This window comes from Poecilia reticulata, chromosome 10 (genome assembly GCF_904066995.2).
Source record: "Poecilia reticulata chromosome 10, P_reticulata-male-v2, whole genome shotgun sequence".
NCBI classification, from domain to species: Eukaryota; Metazoa; Chordata; class Actinopteri; order Cyprinodontiformes; family Poeciliidae; genus Poecilia; species Poecilia reticulata.
Genome location: NC_088839.1, coordinates 7,555,102 through 7,568,786, shown reverse-complemented (window position 1 = coordinate 7,568,786; position 13,685 = coordinate 7,555,102). Strand labels below are relative to the sequence as shown.

The following is a 13,685-nucleotide window of genomic DNA, read 5'->3' as shown; positions in this document are numbered from 1 at the left end:
TATATTTATTTTTATTTTTTTTTTTTTATTATGACACCATCATAATAAAAAAAATTTACAATTGAAAAAATCAATTGTAAATTTGATTTTTTATATATATATATATATATATATATATATATATATATATATATATATATATAAAGATTTTTTTTGTTTAAAACGTAATGTTTATTTGTTTCCATAAACAATGTGTGATTTACAGGGTGTTGCATAAGTCATTTTCAACGGAGGATATACCCAATAATTTATTTACAGTGTATGAAACAGTGTATTTGCGATCTGTAATATTTGCACATTTTTAGGAATATATTTCTTGGGAAAAAAATATGCAAAGGACAGGATATCAGTCCTGAAATTAATCTGAAATACTAATTTGGGTCTCAACCCCAAATCCCTTAACAATTGATCAGGAGTGATCTCAAAGTTCTGAAGTGGTTCAAGGTATTAACGAATTATGAATTAATAAATCGCTTAATTTCAAATTTAACTAATTAAATTTTACTAAGTTTCTTTTTATATGTACATAAATATAAGATGTTTTCATTTGCCTTCTGATTTTTGTGTAATTTCAAAGTTCCCAATTCAAACACCAGAGGGAGACAAAGTCCCTCTGTTTTTTTCCCACCACCCTTTATTTTGGAATTAAAGGACTTGATTTGAAAAGAAAAAAAAAAGTAATCAAATGTGCAATTTAGAAATACTGCACATAAGTCCAAGTTGAACTTTCGGAGTCTAATCAGTAAAAACGCACAGCTCAACTTTTTCTTTTAAATCCTTTATTTTAGAAGGTCCTAACAGGAACTGTGGCCATATTACAGGAAGTAGCATCTGTTGATAGCTGCTATGCTAACCTACCTAGCTGCTCGTTCTGTTTTACTGTGTTGCCAGTTTATCGAGTGAACGACGCGGCTAGCTGGTTACCAGTTCACCCAGTGGAGGACCATAGCGCTGCTGTGAACGTAATGACTCACCCATATTTAGAGGTCAGGTGGTATTCTTAGCATTAGCCTGTGTGCCAAGCCAAAGTCCGACAGGCAGACATGGAGACTCGGGGGATTGAGGACATGTTTGACTTTCGTCGGTAAGTCAGCTAACGGCAGGCTAACTAGAGCTCCCTGGTTAACCAGAATAAAGCTAATAAGCCAGTGGTGGAGGGGTTGTGTTCCTCATTGAGACAATGTGTTGAGAAGTTATCGGTGACGGATATATGATGCATTTTCAGGTCAAATGTGTCACAGGGAGTTAAAACATTCGAAAAGAAACACGATAGGCTAATTAGCCAAGTAGCAGAGACATCATGTTGCTATTAGTTACTCTGGAACTTTATTTAGGGTGCACGTCCCAACACTGGCAGTGATTTGCGTTATCAAAATAACGCTGCCACTATTGAAGGTAGAAAGTGAAGTTTGTGTTCATGTCCACCTGCTCTAGGAAGTATTTAGTTTAGGTAAGTTTAATAAACGTGTTGTTTTACTGTTGTTTGCAAAGAAAAACTACTGTCACGCTTCAATGAGAATTTGATGTCAAAGAACCGCACACGAAGGACACGTGTAATAAGTTATTGGAAATGAAAGACAACATTCAGTGATGTCTGTTCAAATGGCAAATGCTGAATATGATTGTATACACATTGGTGTTCGACCATGATAAAAAATAAAAAATAAAATTCTGCTTATGTACTTTAGTGTCAAATTTGAAATAAATGTAATTTCATGACACTCAGTGAGGCCAAATTCACATCTGGAAATATATGAGCAGATCAAACCAGCGCAGTCCAGTAAATCAGAATCAAATTTATTTGTCAAGTTTGAGGCACATATGAGGAGTTTGACTTCAGTTCTGCTTTGCAAGTTTTAAATGAAAGTATTTGTTGCAAAATAAAGGTGTTTTGTAATTAACTTATGTATTTTGTAAACATGTATATAGAGTGTTCTTCTAAAGAGGGAGTGAAGTTATTTTATCCCTATTGATCAACTGAACCACTGTAGGAATGTCAGCCTTAAATCCACAGTGAATTTTATTAACACTTGAAAATGGTCCTAAAAGAAACGGGAAATTTTCCAGCAACACCTGGAGACCTGCCCCATTTTTTTCCAACAGGTGTGGCATTTGCAAGAAGTTAGTCTTGACTTGGAGATGTTAGGTGTGTTTGATTTTTTTTTTTTCTTTTCCTCCTGTGGAATTGAAACCGTTTCCACAATCTGTGTGCAGGTTTCCCAAAGATGCCGTGGCTCTCCTCCTGTTGCTCATCTACTCCCCAGTCGGCATTTGTTTGATGCTGATGCGGATTTTTATCGGCGTTCACGTTTTCCTGGTCAGCTGCGCAATCCCAGATAGCTTTGTGCGGAGGCAAGTACCGTTTAAGGTGGCGTGTCTTCGCCATTGTTCCTTATTTTTTTTCTATTTGTTTCTTTAACCTGTTGGCGTTAACATCTGTCTTTGCTTGCAGGTTTGTCGTCAGGGTTATGTGCTCGGTCCTCGGGATGCACGTGCGACAGAGAAATCCTCGCTCCCGGGATAAAAACACCAAGCTCTACGTATGCAATCATGTGACAGAGTTTGACCACAATATCATCAACCTCCTGACCCCCTTCAATACTGTGAGTGTTCAGGTTTTACTTTAAAAAAAAAAAAAAAAAAATTTGACCGGTTTTCTGATCATTGATCCCTTTTTCACTCCTTTTCATCTACGCATTAGGGCTGCAGCTAACGATTGTTCTAGTAATCAATTATTCTGACGATTAATCGGATTAAAAATTTCTCTGCAGATTTTCCCTTTAAGCTCTTTTTATACAGTATTGGAGACGAATTAAAAGATGCAAATAATCAGTTTTACTTCTTTTTTTAAATAGTATTATAAACATTTCTGGCTTAAAATGCAGCAAAGGAAGCACAGCCACTAAAAGTACTTCTAGTATCAGTGTAGAGATAATCTGTTGACTATTCCTTGAATAGAACCAATTAATTAAATGTCAAAAGGTGTTTAAAGGTAGATTTTTTTAGCACAATGTGAACCAGGTGAAGTGTCAGTTTAGTTTTTTTGTTTTTTAATGCAAATGTGAATATTTTTTGTAAAGTTTTGGTTTAATTTTAGGTTTGTGTTATTTCAGCAATTTGCCTTTTTTTGAGTCTCTATTCTCCAGTTAAGGATTAATCTACTACTAAGCTATTTGATGATTATTTCAATAATTGATTCATCACGATTAATCTAATCGATCGTCTCAGTGATACTCAGCTTATATCAGTATGTTATTCAGTCTGTCCATGAATGAACTGAGGACACTAACCAATCGGATGCTAAAAGGAGAAGGAAAAAAGAAAGACTGCATGGTTTTAGACAAATTTTTTTTTTCAAATAAAAACCTGAAAAGTGTGGCATGCATTTTTCATTCCAGCCCTATTTAAATAATGTAGGATTTTTCCTTTCTCCTCCACAGTTTGGGCTAGTTTGTATGGATTCTGTTACGTGATATCTGAACTAAACTCACTGAAAATATGCGGAGAAAGTACCGTATTTTCCGCACTATAAGGCGCACCTTCAATGAATGGCCTATTTTAAGACTTTTTTTTATTTATAAGGTGCACCGCATTATAAGGCGCATAGAATAGACGCTTCAGTTTGGGTTGCCAATTTATTTCGTACTCGTACACATCCACATTTATAAAGAAGTGGTCCCCAAGTACTTTATATAGTAGTCTGCCCCAGTCGTTGTTTCACTGTGTTGTGATATTGTGCCCAACTGCTTTCTGGGTAACGCAGACCAACCGACACGCTGCCGCCGCAGCCTCTTTCTCTCTTCCCTCTGTCTCTCTTCCCCCGCCCCTCCGCCCCCTGACTTTAAATGTATTTATTAACAAACCAGCGTTCTGACAACTATCCCAGCATGCACCGCGCACTTCTTCTTCTACGGGAAAAACTTAAGTCGGTGACTGCTTACCGTAGTTGCTAGACCTGTTGTGGCTCAATATTGGTCCATATATAAGGAGCACCGGATTATAAGGCTCACTGTCAGCATTTGAGGAAATTGAAGGTTTTTAGGCGCGCCTTATAGTGCGGAAAATACGGTAATACTTTTGCGAGGCAATATGTAAGTACTGTGGGGTAAAATGTTATTTTTTTCTGTGATGTGTGACGAAGCTGCAACTCAGGTGAATATTTAGCGGTCGGAGCCGTTTTAATGCCTGAGTGACTCAGAGGTTGGGCTTAAGGGGCTTAGCTAATAAAGCATTCCAACAAAAGGTCAGAAATGTTTGAAAGGCTGAAGAGACGCTGCTTTTGTTTTTAAATCTTAGCTTTAAATGCTAAAATTGATGACAAAATGTAATATTTATTGCTGGATTCATGATGCCGAAATGTGCTACACAAATAAACTTGACTTAAAACATCTACGTCTGCCACGTTTTGTTGTAAGCGGTGAGTCCAGCCTTGGGTAAGCTTGATTTATAGTTCCTCTGCTCCTCAGCCCCAGCTGGAGGGCTCCACGGGCTTCATGTGCTGGGCCCGGGGCTTCATGGAGATCCACTCGGCCTCCAGCCAGGAGGCGGTAGGAGAGTCTCTACAGAGGTACTGCTCCGCTGACGGCGCCCCGCCTTTACTCGTCTTTCCTGAAGAAGACACCACCAACGGCCGCGCCGGTCTGCTCAAGTTCAGGTCCGTCTGACTTCCTGTTGTTTTTACCTGCTGTCCGTTTCCTCTGACCTGAGTCTTATGGAGGAACACAAATATTCACAGCATTTATCGGCACATTTGCTTCTGTTAATTTTTTACCTTTGAACTTTGCATTAACATACATTCTGCACTGGTTGCTATGGTTACGCCAATAGGTCGGTGCTGATTTCCTGAAGTTTTGTTGATCGGCTGATACTTACATGCAAAATTGATCTTCTTTTTACTGATCTGCTCTACGTCTGCAAATGTGTAGAAATCAGCCACTGCTTCCTGTCTGGTGGGCATTAATTAGGCTTAGGGGGCAATTACTTTTTCACGTTGGTACAGGTTGGTTTGTGTTGCTTTATCCCCTCGATGAAAGAAATCATTATGCAAAAAACACTTTGATTTGAGTTGGCTTATCTTTGTCCGATATTTAAAATGAGTTTAGTCTGAATGGAACAAAACTAAAGCAGAGAAGGTCAACGCTGTGATAACCACATTATTTTACCATCAATTAGTTTACTGTTTTGCATTTTTTATGCACTTCTGTTTTAAATGTTTTTTTTTCTTTGTTTCTTATAAAAGAGGAAGCCATGTGATATTGCATCATCTTTTCTTTAGCTCAAGGTTGACAGAATACTTTGTAGCGATTTAGAAATGTGAAGGTTGGGTTTGCGTCTCGACGCTGTGCTGCAGCCACATCCAGGTGCTTCCTATGTGGGCGCCTGGCCTGCAGTTTCATTTTCCAGCTCAGCGTTTCGGTCACTTTACTGACTCATCCTCAGCTCTTGTATCGTGGGCTGGCTAATTAGCTCTGCTGCTGATTTTAGTCAGAATCCGCTCGTTTCAATTTGCCGTTTCAGTCATCGATAACGAAATAGTCACATAACAGTTTGTTTACGTTGTCACGTGTATTAATGTTGTTAATATCAGGAGGAAAGTTTTCCAAATAGTGTTTGCTTGGTAGTAAATGTGTATTTTTGTGTGTTTGTTTGCTGTTTCAGCTCGTGGCCTTTCACACTGACTGACTCTATCCAACCTGTGGCCTTACGGGTGTCCAGACCTCTGCTTTCTCTGGTAACCGGATTTTAAACTTGTGTGTCAGGTCAGAATAGATGGAGAACACTTGCAAACTAAATCATCTGCTGCTTTATTAGTGTCATTTAGCTTATCATCTTTCAGGGACTCAGTGACAAGCATTTTGAAGAGGTTAAAATCTTTGATGAACAAAATACGACTTTGTTCCAAATCTGATATTACACATTTAAAGTGAAGTTTTATATTCATTTATACGAAATGAAAGCCTTAATAAAAGCTGCTTTGATTTGATCTCAGTACTAAGAATAATCCAGTCAGGCGTAACAGAGAGCTCTACCAGCTCCATGATGAACTCCTTCAATATAAGTGAGGATGTTTGTATACAGATAATACAGCTTCTCTGGTCATTTTTTCCCATCTGTAACATGATAACACAATCGTCTTTAATGTGTTTCGTTTCCTCCAACAGAGCACGGTAGAGTCCAGCTGGCTAACAGACCTCATGTGGACATTTTTCTCTCCATGTACAGTGTATCATGTAAGGTACTACATATTTTATCACTACTTAACGTCTGTTAGATAGACAGGGATAGTGTCCAGGTAGAAAGCAGTGATGGTTACATGTTGCCTTGGCAGCACTAACAGCCTCTGGCTCACCTACTCAAAGCTTGTAATGCTGGATAATCAGCTGCAGCGTGAGATAGTTTGAGAGAATAAAAGTTTCTACAGTAAGTATCGTCACACTTTGCGTTCTGACTTTTAAAAATAAGGTTTTTGACATCGCCTTTTATTTCAGTTGGCTCCCACCGGTTTCCAGACAAGACGGCGAATCTACGCAGGAGTTTGCCAACAAAGTCCAGGAGGTAAGATTCCCTCATTGGAGTTTATGAACATAAATCCCACATGTAAAACCAAAAGTGGAATTTATTGCACCTCAAGATGCCTGGCAAGCAGATTTAAAACAAATGGGCATTTAACACTAGGTACCCGCGCATTTTTAAAAAGCTTCAAACGTGTTTCTCTGAAATGAAAGCCTTAAAAAGTCTTAAATTCATTTGTATGAATTCAAGAATTTAAGTGTTTTTAAGTCTTAAAAAGACTTAAATTCATTTATACGAAATGAAAGTCTTGAAAAGTCTTAGATTCATTTATATGAAATGAATGTCTTGAAAAGTCTTAGATTCATTTATATGAAATGAATGTCTTGAAAAGTCTTAGATTCATTTATATGAAATGAATGTCTTGAAAAGTCTTAAATTCATTTATATGAAATGAATGTCTTGAAAAGTCTTAAATTCATTAAATGAAATATAAATTAACCTTACATACATTAATCACAGGTCTTAAATTTTGTCATGGCAGGACCATTTAATCTCATACATTCTATGTAGGTTTTTTTCTCGAGGGACTTCTCTATGGTTAGATATGATTTTATTGTCAGATGGCTGGATGACATGCAGCTGGCGACAGACTGCTGCGTCTCTGGTGCACAAAGGAGTGTCATTGCAGATCCTTCCTCTCAGAAGCTGTTACTCTTTTGCCATCACAGCTGCTGACAAACGTTGCGATTATTTGCACAGCTTCTCCATTCTCTTGTAAATAGTTTTTTTTTTCACAATGCGCAAACATTCAGGCACATTTTGTAAATATTTTGAATGATATCCCCTTGTGTAGAAACAGAAAACCTAGAACAAATATCCTACCCAGTTGCACATTTCTTTGAATCTGAGAATGCTAGTTTTTTCAAAAATAATTTTAGTCTGTTTTCTTCTTGTTTGGCTCTCTTTTCCTCTTTTAACTCTAACGTGTGTCATCTTGCTCAGCTTCTTGCTATCGAACTGGGGCTGGTCTCCACCAAGATTACTAAAGCTGATAAAGCAGAGCACATTAAGAGGAAAAGACATTCAGTACCACAAACGACTACAAGTAAGTAAATGAGCTGTTTTAGACGATCTGCCCGTGTGGCACATTTCACAGTTTGGGACTCTTTTAAGTGGCTGCATTTTGTTTTCTGCAGGTGCCACACCTGGCTCCATCGGGCTGGGCTTCATGGCCCAGAGTCTGGGCTCAGATGACCACCGCATCGCTAAAATGGCCCAGCAGGTGAAGGATGTGCTGCCACACGTCCCAATCAGTGTCATTACAAGGGATTTAGGTACGGACCGGTTTTAATACTCCTTATGGTTTGTGGTTAACGCATCCATTCATCTTGAAAAGCGAGTACACCCTCAGAAAATGTTGAGGTTTTACGAAACCTTAAAATGGTGAATATGTAACATCAGATCCACAACAGTGCATCACTTTTTTGTCACATTAGAAGCTTCATCAATAAAAACTAGGGTAGAATCATGTGTATTTTTTGTTGGGGGTTTTTTCCAGCTAAAACCAACTGTGTTGACACCACGATAACAAACCTGCTAGAGAACAGAGAGGAAGCGTCGATGGAAGCTACTGGGACGTCGGCATACGGAGCCTCCAGGATCAGCTCCTTCCCTTCTGGATCCTCTCCTGCCATAAAGGTCATAAACCTTTCCAAATGCTGCCTTCACTGACCTCTTGTAACCTAGACTTCTCTTTGACTCTAGGTTACAATAATAAAATTGTCTGCCATCTAAAAAGCAGTTATCCCTGGCAAATTCAGGTTTAAATAAATTTTTCAATTTGACCAACATCTTTGTTGCAGCAATGCACCAATCTGAAAAAAAAAAAAAAAAGCTGTCCTACGTTCCAGTTTTGGCTGATACCGTTTTTAATTTTTTTGTGTGTGTCTCAAAATTTACTTGGCAACTGGGTTGCCAAGTAAATGGCAACAAGTCCTTCCAACCTCAAAGACTTGAAGGTCATCACTGAAGTTAACTTGTCAGAATACGCTGTACAGCTGGTCATCCATTAAAAGAAAGGTTTGACTGCTTTAATGCCTAGGAAGTTTCTAAGAAGGGCGTAAATAATCAGCATAATTTCTTTCCTTTTTTACGTTGTATTGTGTGTTAGGACATTCCTGTCACTTCCTGTCAGAGACAAATCATAGTTAGTTAAAAATCATTTCAAATCTGGCAGTGGTTTGAATAAATTTGGGCCTCTCGGTTCTTCATTTAGCAAAAATCTAGATCAGATAATCTGAAGCTAACGCCTTGTGCCAGAGGGGATGAGATCAGAGAAGACTTCCAACAACGTCCTGAAACAACTTCAGTCTCACAAACATCACGGCGGTTTATGCCTAAAGGATCTTTGGATTGTCATGGTGTTGGCATCGGGCAGTACTTTACCCAGAAAAAAATTTATTATTTTCACAGGAAATGGAGGCAGGCGGTGGTCTTCCTGGTCAAAACGTTTGCTAAGAATGAAACTAAAGCGATGTAAAAATAAATAATAAAAATAGTGTTCATACAAACTGCTGTGATGTTTTTGAGATTAGCATTGTCTTATGTCCCCTCTTGTACTTCCTGGTTGCCTTAAATCTGGACTTGCACTCAATTTCTGCAGGTAAGATACTCACTGCTGATATCCATTTAGCAGAACCACACACCAAAAATCCTAAACTGTCCCTGTAAGTACTAAATTGTGAGTTGGAGATTTCTCAGAACGGTCTGTGGACTTCAACCTGCAGCCCAGATATAAGTGGACGCAGTAATCTGTCCCAACTTTTACGTGGTAGAACAAATTTCATATGTATTCAAAATCCTGGGAAGTCCAAATTATTATTTGACTAATGCCGTTCATGCTTTTACCTTTCCTCTCCATAGCCTGCTGCCAAAACGTTTGGGAGATCGCCAGCTGACAGACACATGTCTCTCCAGCAAAGAAAAGAGGCGTTGTATAATTACGCGAGAAGGTGAGAGATTAGAGGAATACATGCAAGAATTTCATGTTTTAAACGACTAGGCACCCAACAATGTCTGCACAGAACATTTTTACGCTGGTAAAAGTGAAAGGTTGCTGAACAACATTAGCTGGTTCCCAAGTAGGTGGGGTGTTTGGACGCGCTTTTGCTGCCCTCAAGTGGTCAAAAAAAAAAATCCCATCTTTTTATGCTAGAAAAAAATACAATAAATGGGGCGATGTGTGGAGGAATGTAATTTACCTGCAGTGTCATTCAGAAGTTTATGAATATTAATAATCAACATGTATATATTATTTATTTCGGGTTTTTAATTATGTGTTTGATTCAAACATTTTCCAATAAGGAAAAATAAATTCATTTCTAAAGTAAGAATTGGATGCATAAGTTTGAATGTGTTGTACATTTTTCCACATTCAAACCTAAATAAATTATGCATACAAGCTCAAAAATTTATTAATACACCCTCACAAATTAAGTCATGTTTATTTTGTAACACAGCAGTTCACAGTGCTTTACGTCAGTGGTCCCCAACCTTTTTATTACCGCGGACCGGTCAAGACTTGGAAAACTTTGCTGCGGTCCGGGGGGGGGGGTTGCGTGAGGCGGTGTTGGTGTTCCCGCTAAATCCTGAATATACCCAATTTGCATTGTCTTGGAGTTTTTATCGCAACCTGTGGGGTTTTCCTGTCTGGGAACGAGAATACGACCTGCTGAATGTGACAGGCAGCCAATCAGAAAGCGCGGTGACGTAAGAACAGAGGGGAATCCCAAACAGCTGACATATCTCGCAACTGAGTCCGCTGGATATCGGAGATGATATGTGGAAATGTTTATTATTAAATCTAAAGGTCATTATTATGTTTATTCAGTTAAAAATGTTAACTATGAAAAAACATATTCACCTCCAAATCATAGTGCAGCAAATAGAGCGGCTGCTCCCTTCGTCTTCTATCCACCGCCTTTCCTTTTTGTTACGTCTTTTATGACTCCACAAACTATCACTATTGCTTCTACATCGTCATCCATGTTTGGTTATTCTAAATTCCCGCTATGTTGGGGGTTTTACTGGATTATACTCTGGAATCGGTTTGTGTTGCTCCTGCCTTGGACACACAAACCGATCAAACCTGTTGTACTTTTATCAGCTCTGTGGTCACAGAGGTTTGGAGAATCTGCCGACAATTCTTAAATCTTTCCGTCTAAACCAGACTTAAGACTCACAAGCTCTACTCATCTCCTCTCGACCGCAGCCCAAACGCTCTGACTCTGGTCGCTATGGTAACGTTTATATATCCCTTCAAAATAAGATACAGATGTGCCACAAAAACTAACATTTTACTTTTGTGAAAATTGTAACTCACGATATTGACTAACGGGAGCCCTGAACTTGTTTCTCTGTAACGAGACGGTCCCATCTGGGAGTGATGAGACAATAACACCTGAAGTGTTGCTTATATCCACAGCCTGCTTGGTCTCTATGTGGCAAAGCAGCTTGAAGCTTCATTGCCTCACTTAGCAGCCGGTCGCCGCATGTTACGCAGAGCGGCTTGTAATGTGGGACTCACCTACCGGTCCGGGATAAATCCATTCTCCTGTCTCTTCTCTGGGCCTTTTCCCCTTTGCAAAGGAACTTTCCAAAGACATCTGATCTGTTTCTTACTCATTTTGCTGCTTGTGGCCTCAGTGTTGGCGCACAAGTAACCGAGAGAATCCGGTTAAAGGATTTTCAAAATAAAAGATCCTCCAGACTCAAATAATACATAATACGGAAATATTTCACTATTTCTTGCGCGGCCCGGTACCAATTGGTCCACGGACCTGTACCGGTCCACGGACCAGGGGTTGGGGACCACTGCTTTACGTCATAAAAACATCACACAGCAAACATCTATGAAACCAAAAATAAACATTACATTTGATCAAAATCAAACAAATATACTAATCAGTGTTCAAGTTACTACTAATCAAAGGCAACTCTAAACAGGTGTTGTTGTTTTTTTGCCTTCATTTAAAGGAAGTCAGTGTTTCAGCAGTTTTGTAGTTTTCTGGAAATTTGGTTTTTTGTGCATAAAAACTGAATGCTGCTTCACATTTTGACATTTTCTTTTAACACATATATAAATGCAAATTGCACCACAACCACATGCTTTATGAAAATATAGAGGGGGAAAAAACACAATAAAATAAAACCTAATACTTTTTTATTTTATTTTAATTGAAGATGTTGAATTATTGTTGGGGCTGCACAGTGGCGCAGTTGGTAGAACTGTTGCCTTGCAGCAAGAAGGCTCTGGGTTCAATTCCCGGTCTTTCTGCATTTAGTTTGCATGTTCTCCCTGTGCATGCGTGGGTTTTCTCTGGGTACTCCGGTTTCCTCCCACAGTCCAAAAACATGACTGTCAGGTTAATTGGCCTCTCCAAATTGTCCCTAGGTGTGAGTGTGTGTGTGCATGGTTGTTTGTCCTGTGTGTCTCTGTGTTGCCCTGTGACAGACTGGTGACCTGTCCAGGGTGTACCCCGCCTCTCGCCCGGAACGTTAGCTGGAGATGGGTCCCAGCAACCCTCCCGACCCCACTGAGGGACAAGGGTGTATAGAAAATGGATGGATGGATGGATGAATCATTGTTCACACCTGGGAAAAAAAGGAACAATTGAAACGAATCGCTTAAAATACATTCATGCTGACGAAGAGCGGATTTAAACCTCCGTATGCAGACAGCAAACCATAAGGCCTACGACATTTGTTTGTGCGAGATTAATTTCTCTAACCAGCAGTGATCTTCTGCAGACGTTACATCGAGAAGCACGGACTGGACCCGGAAGACAGCCACTGAACAAAACATCGGATCTTTGGAAACTGGTCGGAGTGAGGCATCTTCAAGCTGTCCTGCTGTCTACTTTTGAAAAGTGATTTTTATTTTCTATCAACCCTGTCGAGCTGGAAAAAAAACAACAAAAAACTGGTTTTGTTATCCGCAAATAATGGCAACAAAGTATTCAGAACATGTATACATTCATTGAATGGTGATTTTATGCATGTGTTTAATTCTCCATCCTGGCCGAGACATAATTTTGATAACGGTTTGTATAACAATCCACTGACTGTAAATCATCTATTTATTTTTATAATGTCAGAGTTGTCGATGAAAATAAAGTTCAGCTTGACCTTGCTTTCAAGAAATTATTTCAAACATAAGGTGTGTGAGCTTTCTTTTTTTTATAAATATATATCTAAATGTTTTGTTGTGATAAACTTATTCAGAACAAGTTTATCACAATCTAAAAATGTCTTTTGAATGCCTGGATAAACATAAGTTATTATGACGTCCACAGTTACGGTTGTGCTGCTTCGGGTGTCTTTAACTGCGCTGATTTAAAGTTTCCAGTTCTGCCCCGCTGTCACGCCTTTGCTTTTCAAAACAAGAGTTCCTGGCACCTCATGATGCATTTAAGTGCACCTCGTACACGACGATGTTAGAACCTGGCTAAGCTAGCTTATGGTTCACCAGAAGGGTCGTACTTGTATATTATATCAGATTTTATCATCAACTTGTGAACAGTTTTTTTCCCCAACACTTCCTAAATGCCACCACTGAACTTTTAAAAATGGTTTTAATTTATAAGATTTTTTTTTTAAAACAAATGTTTTTATAATGGTTACGTTTTAAAATGTCCCAGAAAATTTACAAAAGTATAACTTGCCTAATAAAACATCTCACTAAATTACAAAGTGAGATTTTATTAGGCATTATGTCTATATTTCAAGTACAGCCAATTTAAAATCTCAAAATTTAGTTCCTCAGAAAATTTTAATATTTCATCAGAGAGAAGGATTTGATATTGAAGTGACACCACAGATATTGTCAACAGGCCAGATGCCGGAAGTACAGATTTCATAATCTTCCACAACAGAGCAGAAATATTTTATTTCGATTGAAGTTTGTTTGAGCCCATATAAAAATATCTTCAGTTTTATAATCACAGAAAATAGGACAGTTGGATTGGAGCACCAATTTAATTTTTCACCTACGATCACCATCGTCAAATCTGCCAGTCAACCTGCTGAGTGAGCTACTTTAATTGATTTTTTTTGTCAAAAAATCTGAAAGTTGTGATGAAAGTGTTTCGTTTTAAAAGTGAGTGGTGAAATTA

The 13,685-nt window shown here is 38.6% G+C and overlaps 1 protein-coding gene across 2 annotated transcripts; it reads left to right on the top strand.

Annotated features, from left to right (window-relative positions):
* Positions 1–707: 707 nt before the first annotated feature.
* On the top strand, positions 708–12,703 carry aup1 (AUP1 lipid droplet regulating VLDL assembly factor). Of its 2 annotated transcripts, none has more exons than XM_008419824.3 (12): positions 708–1,084; positions 2,215–2,352; positions 2,453–2,603; positions 4,467–4,654; positions 5,659–5,731; positions 6,162–6,235; positions 6,489–6,555; positions 7,516–7,618; positions 7,710–7,847; positions 8,072–8,211; positions 9,436–9,524; positions 12,322–12,703. In XM_008419824.3, the coding sequence occupies exons 1-12, from the start codon at positions 1,044–1,046 to the stop codon at positions 12,365–12,367; spliced, it is 1,248 nt and encodes a 415-aa protein (XP_008418046.2). In that variant the 5' UTR covers positions 708–1,043; the 3' UTR covers positions 12,368–12,703. The 2 variants fall into 2 exon arrangements, with proteins under 2 accessions (XP_008418046.2, XP_081467793.1); XM_081611667.1 differs by lacking the exon at positions 708–1,084 and adding an exon at positions 1,130–1,450.
* The last annotated feature ends 982 nt before the right edge of the window (positions 12,704–13,685 follow it).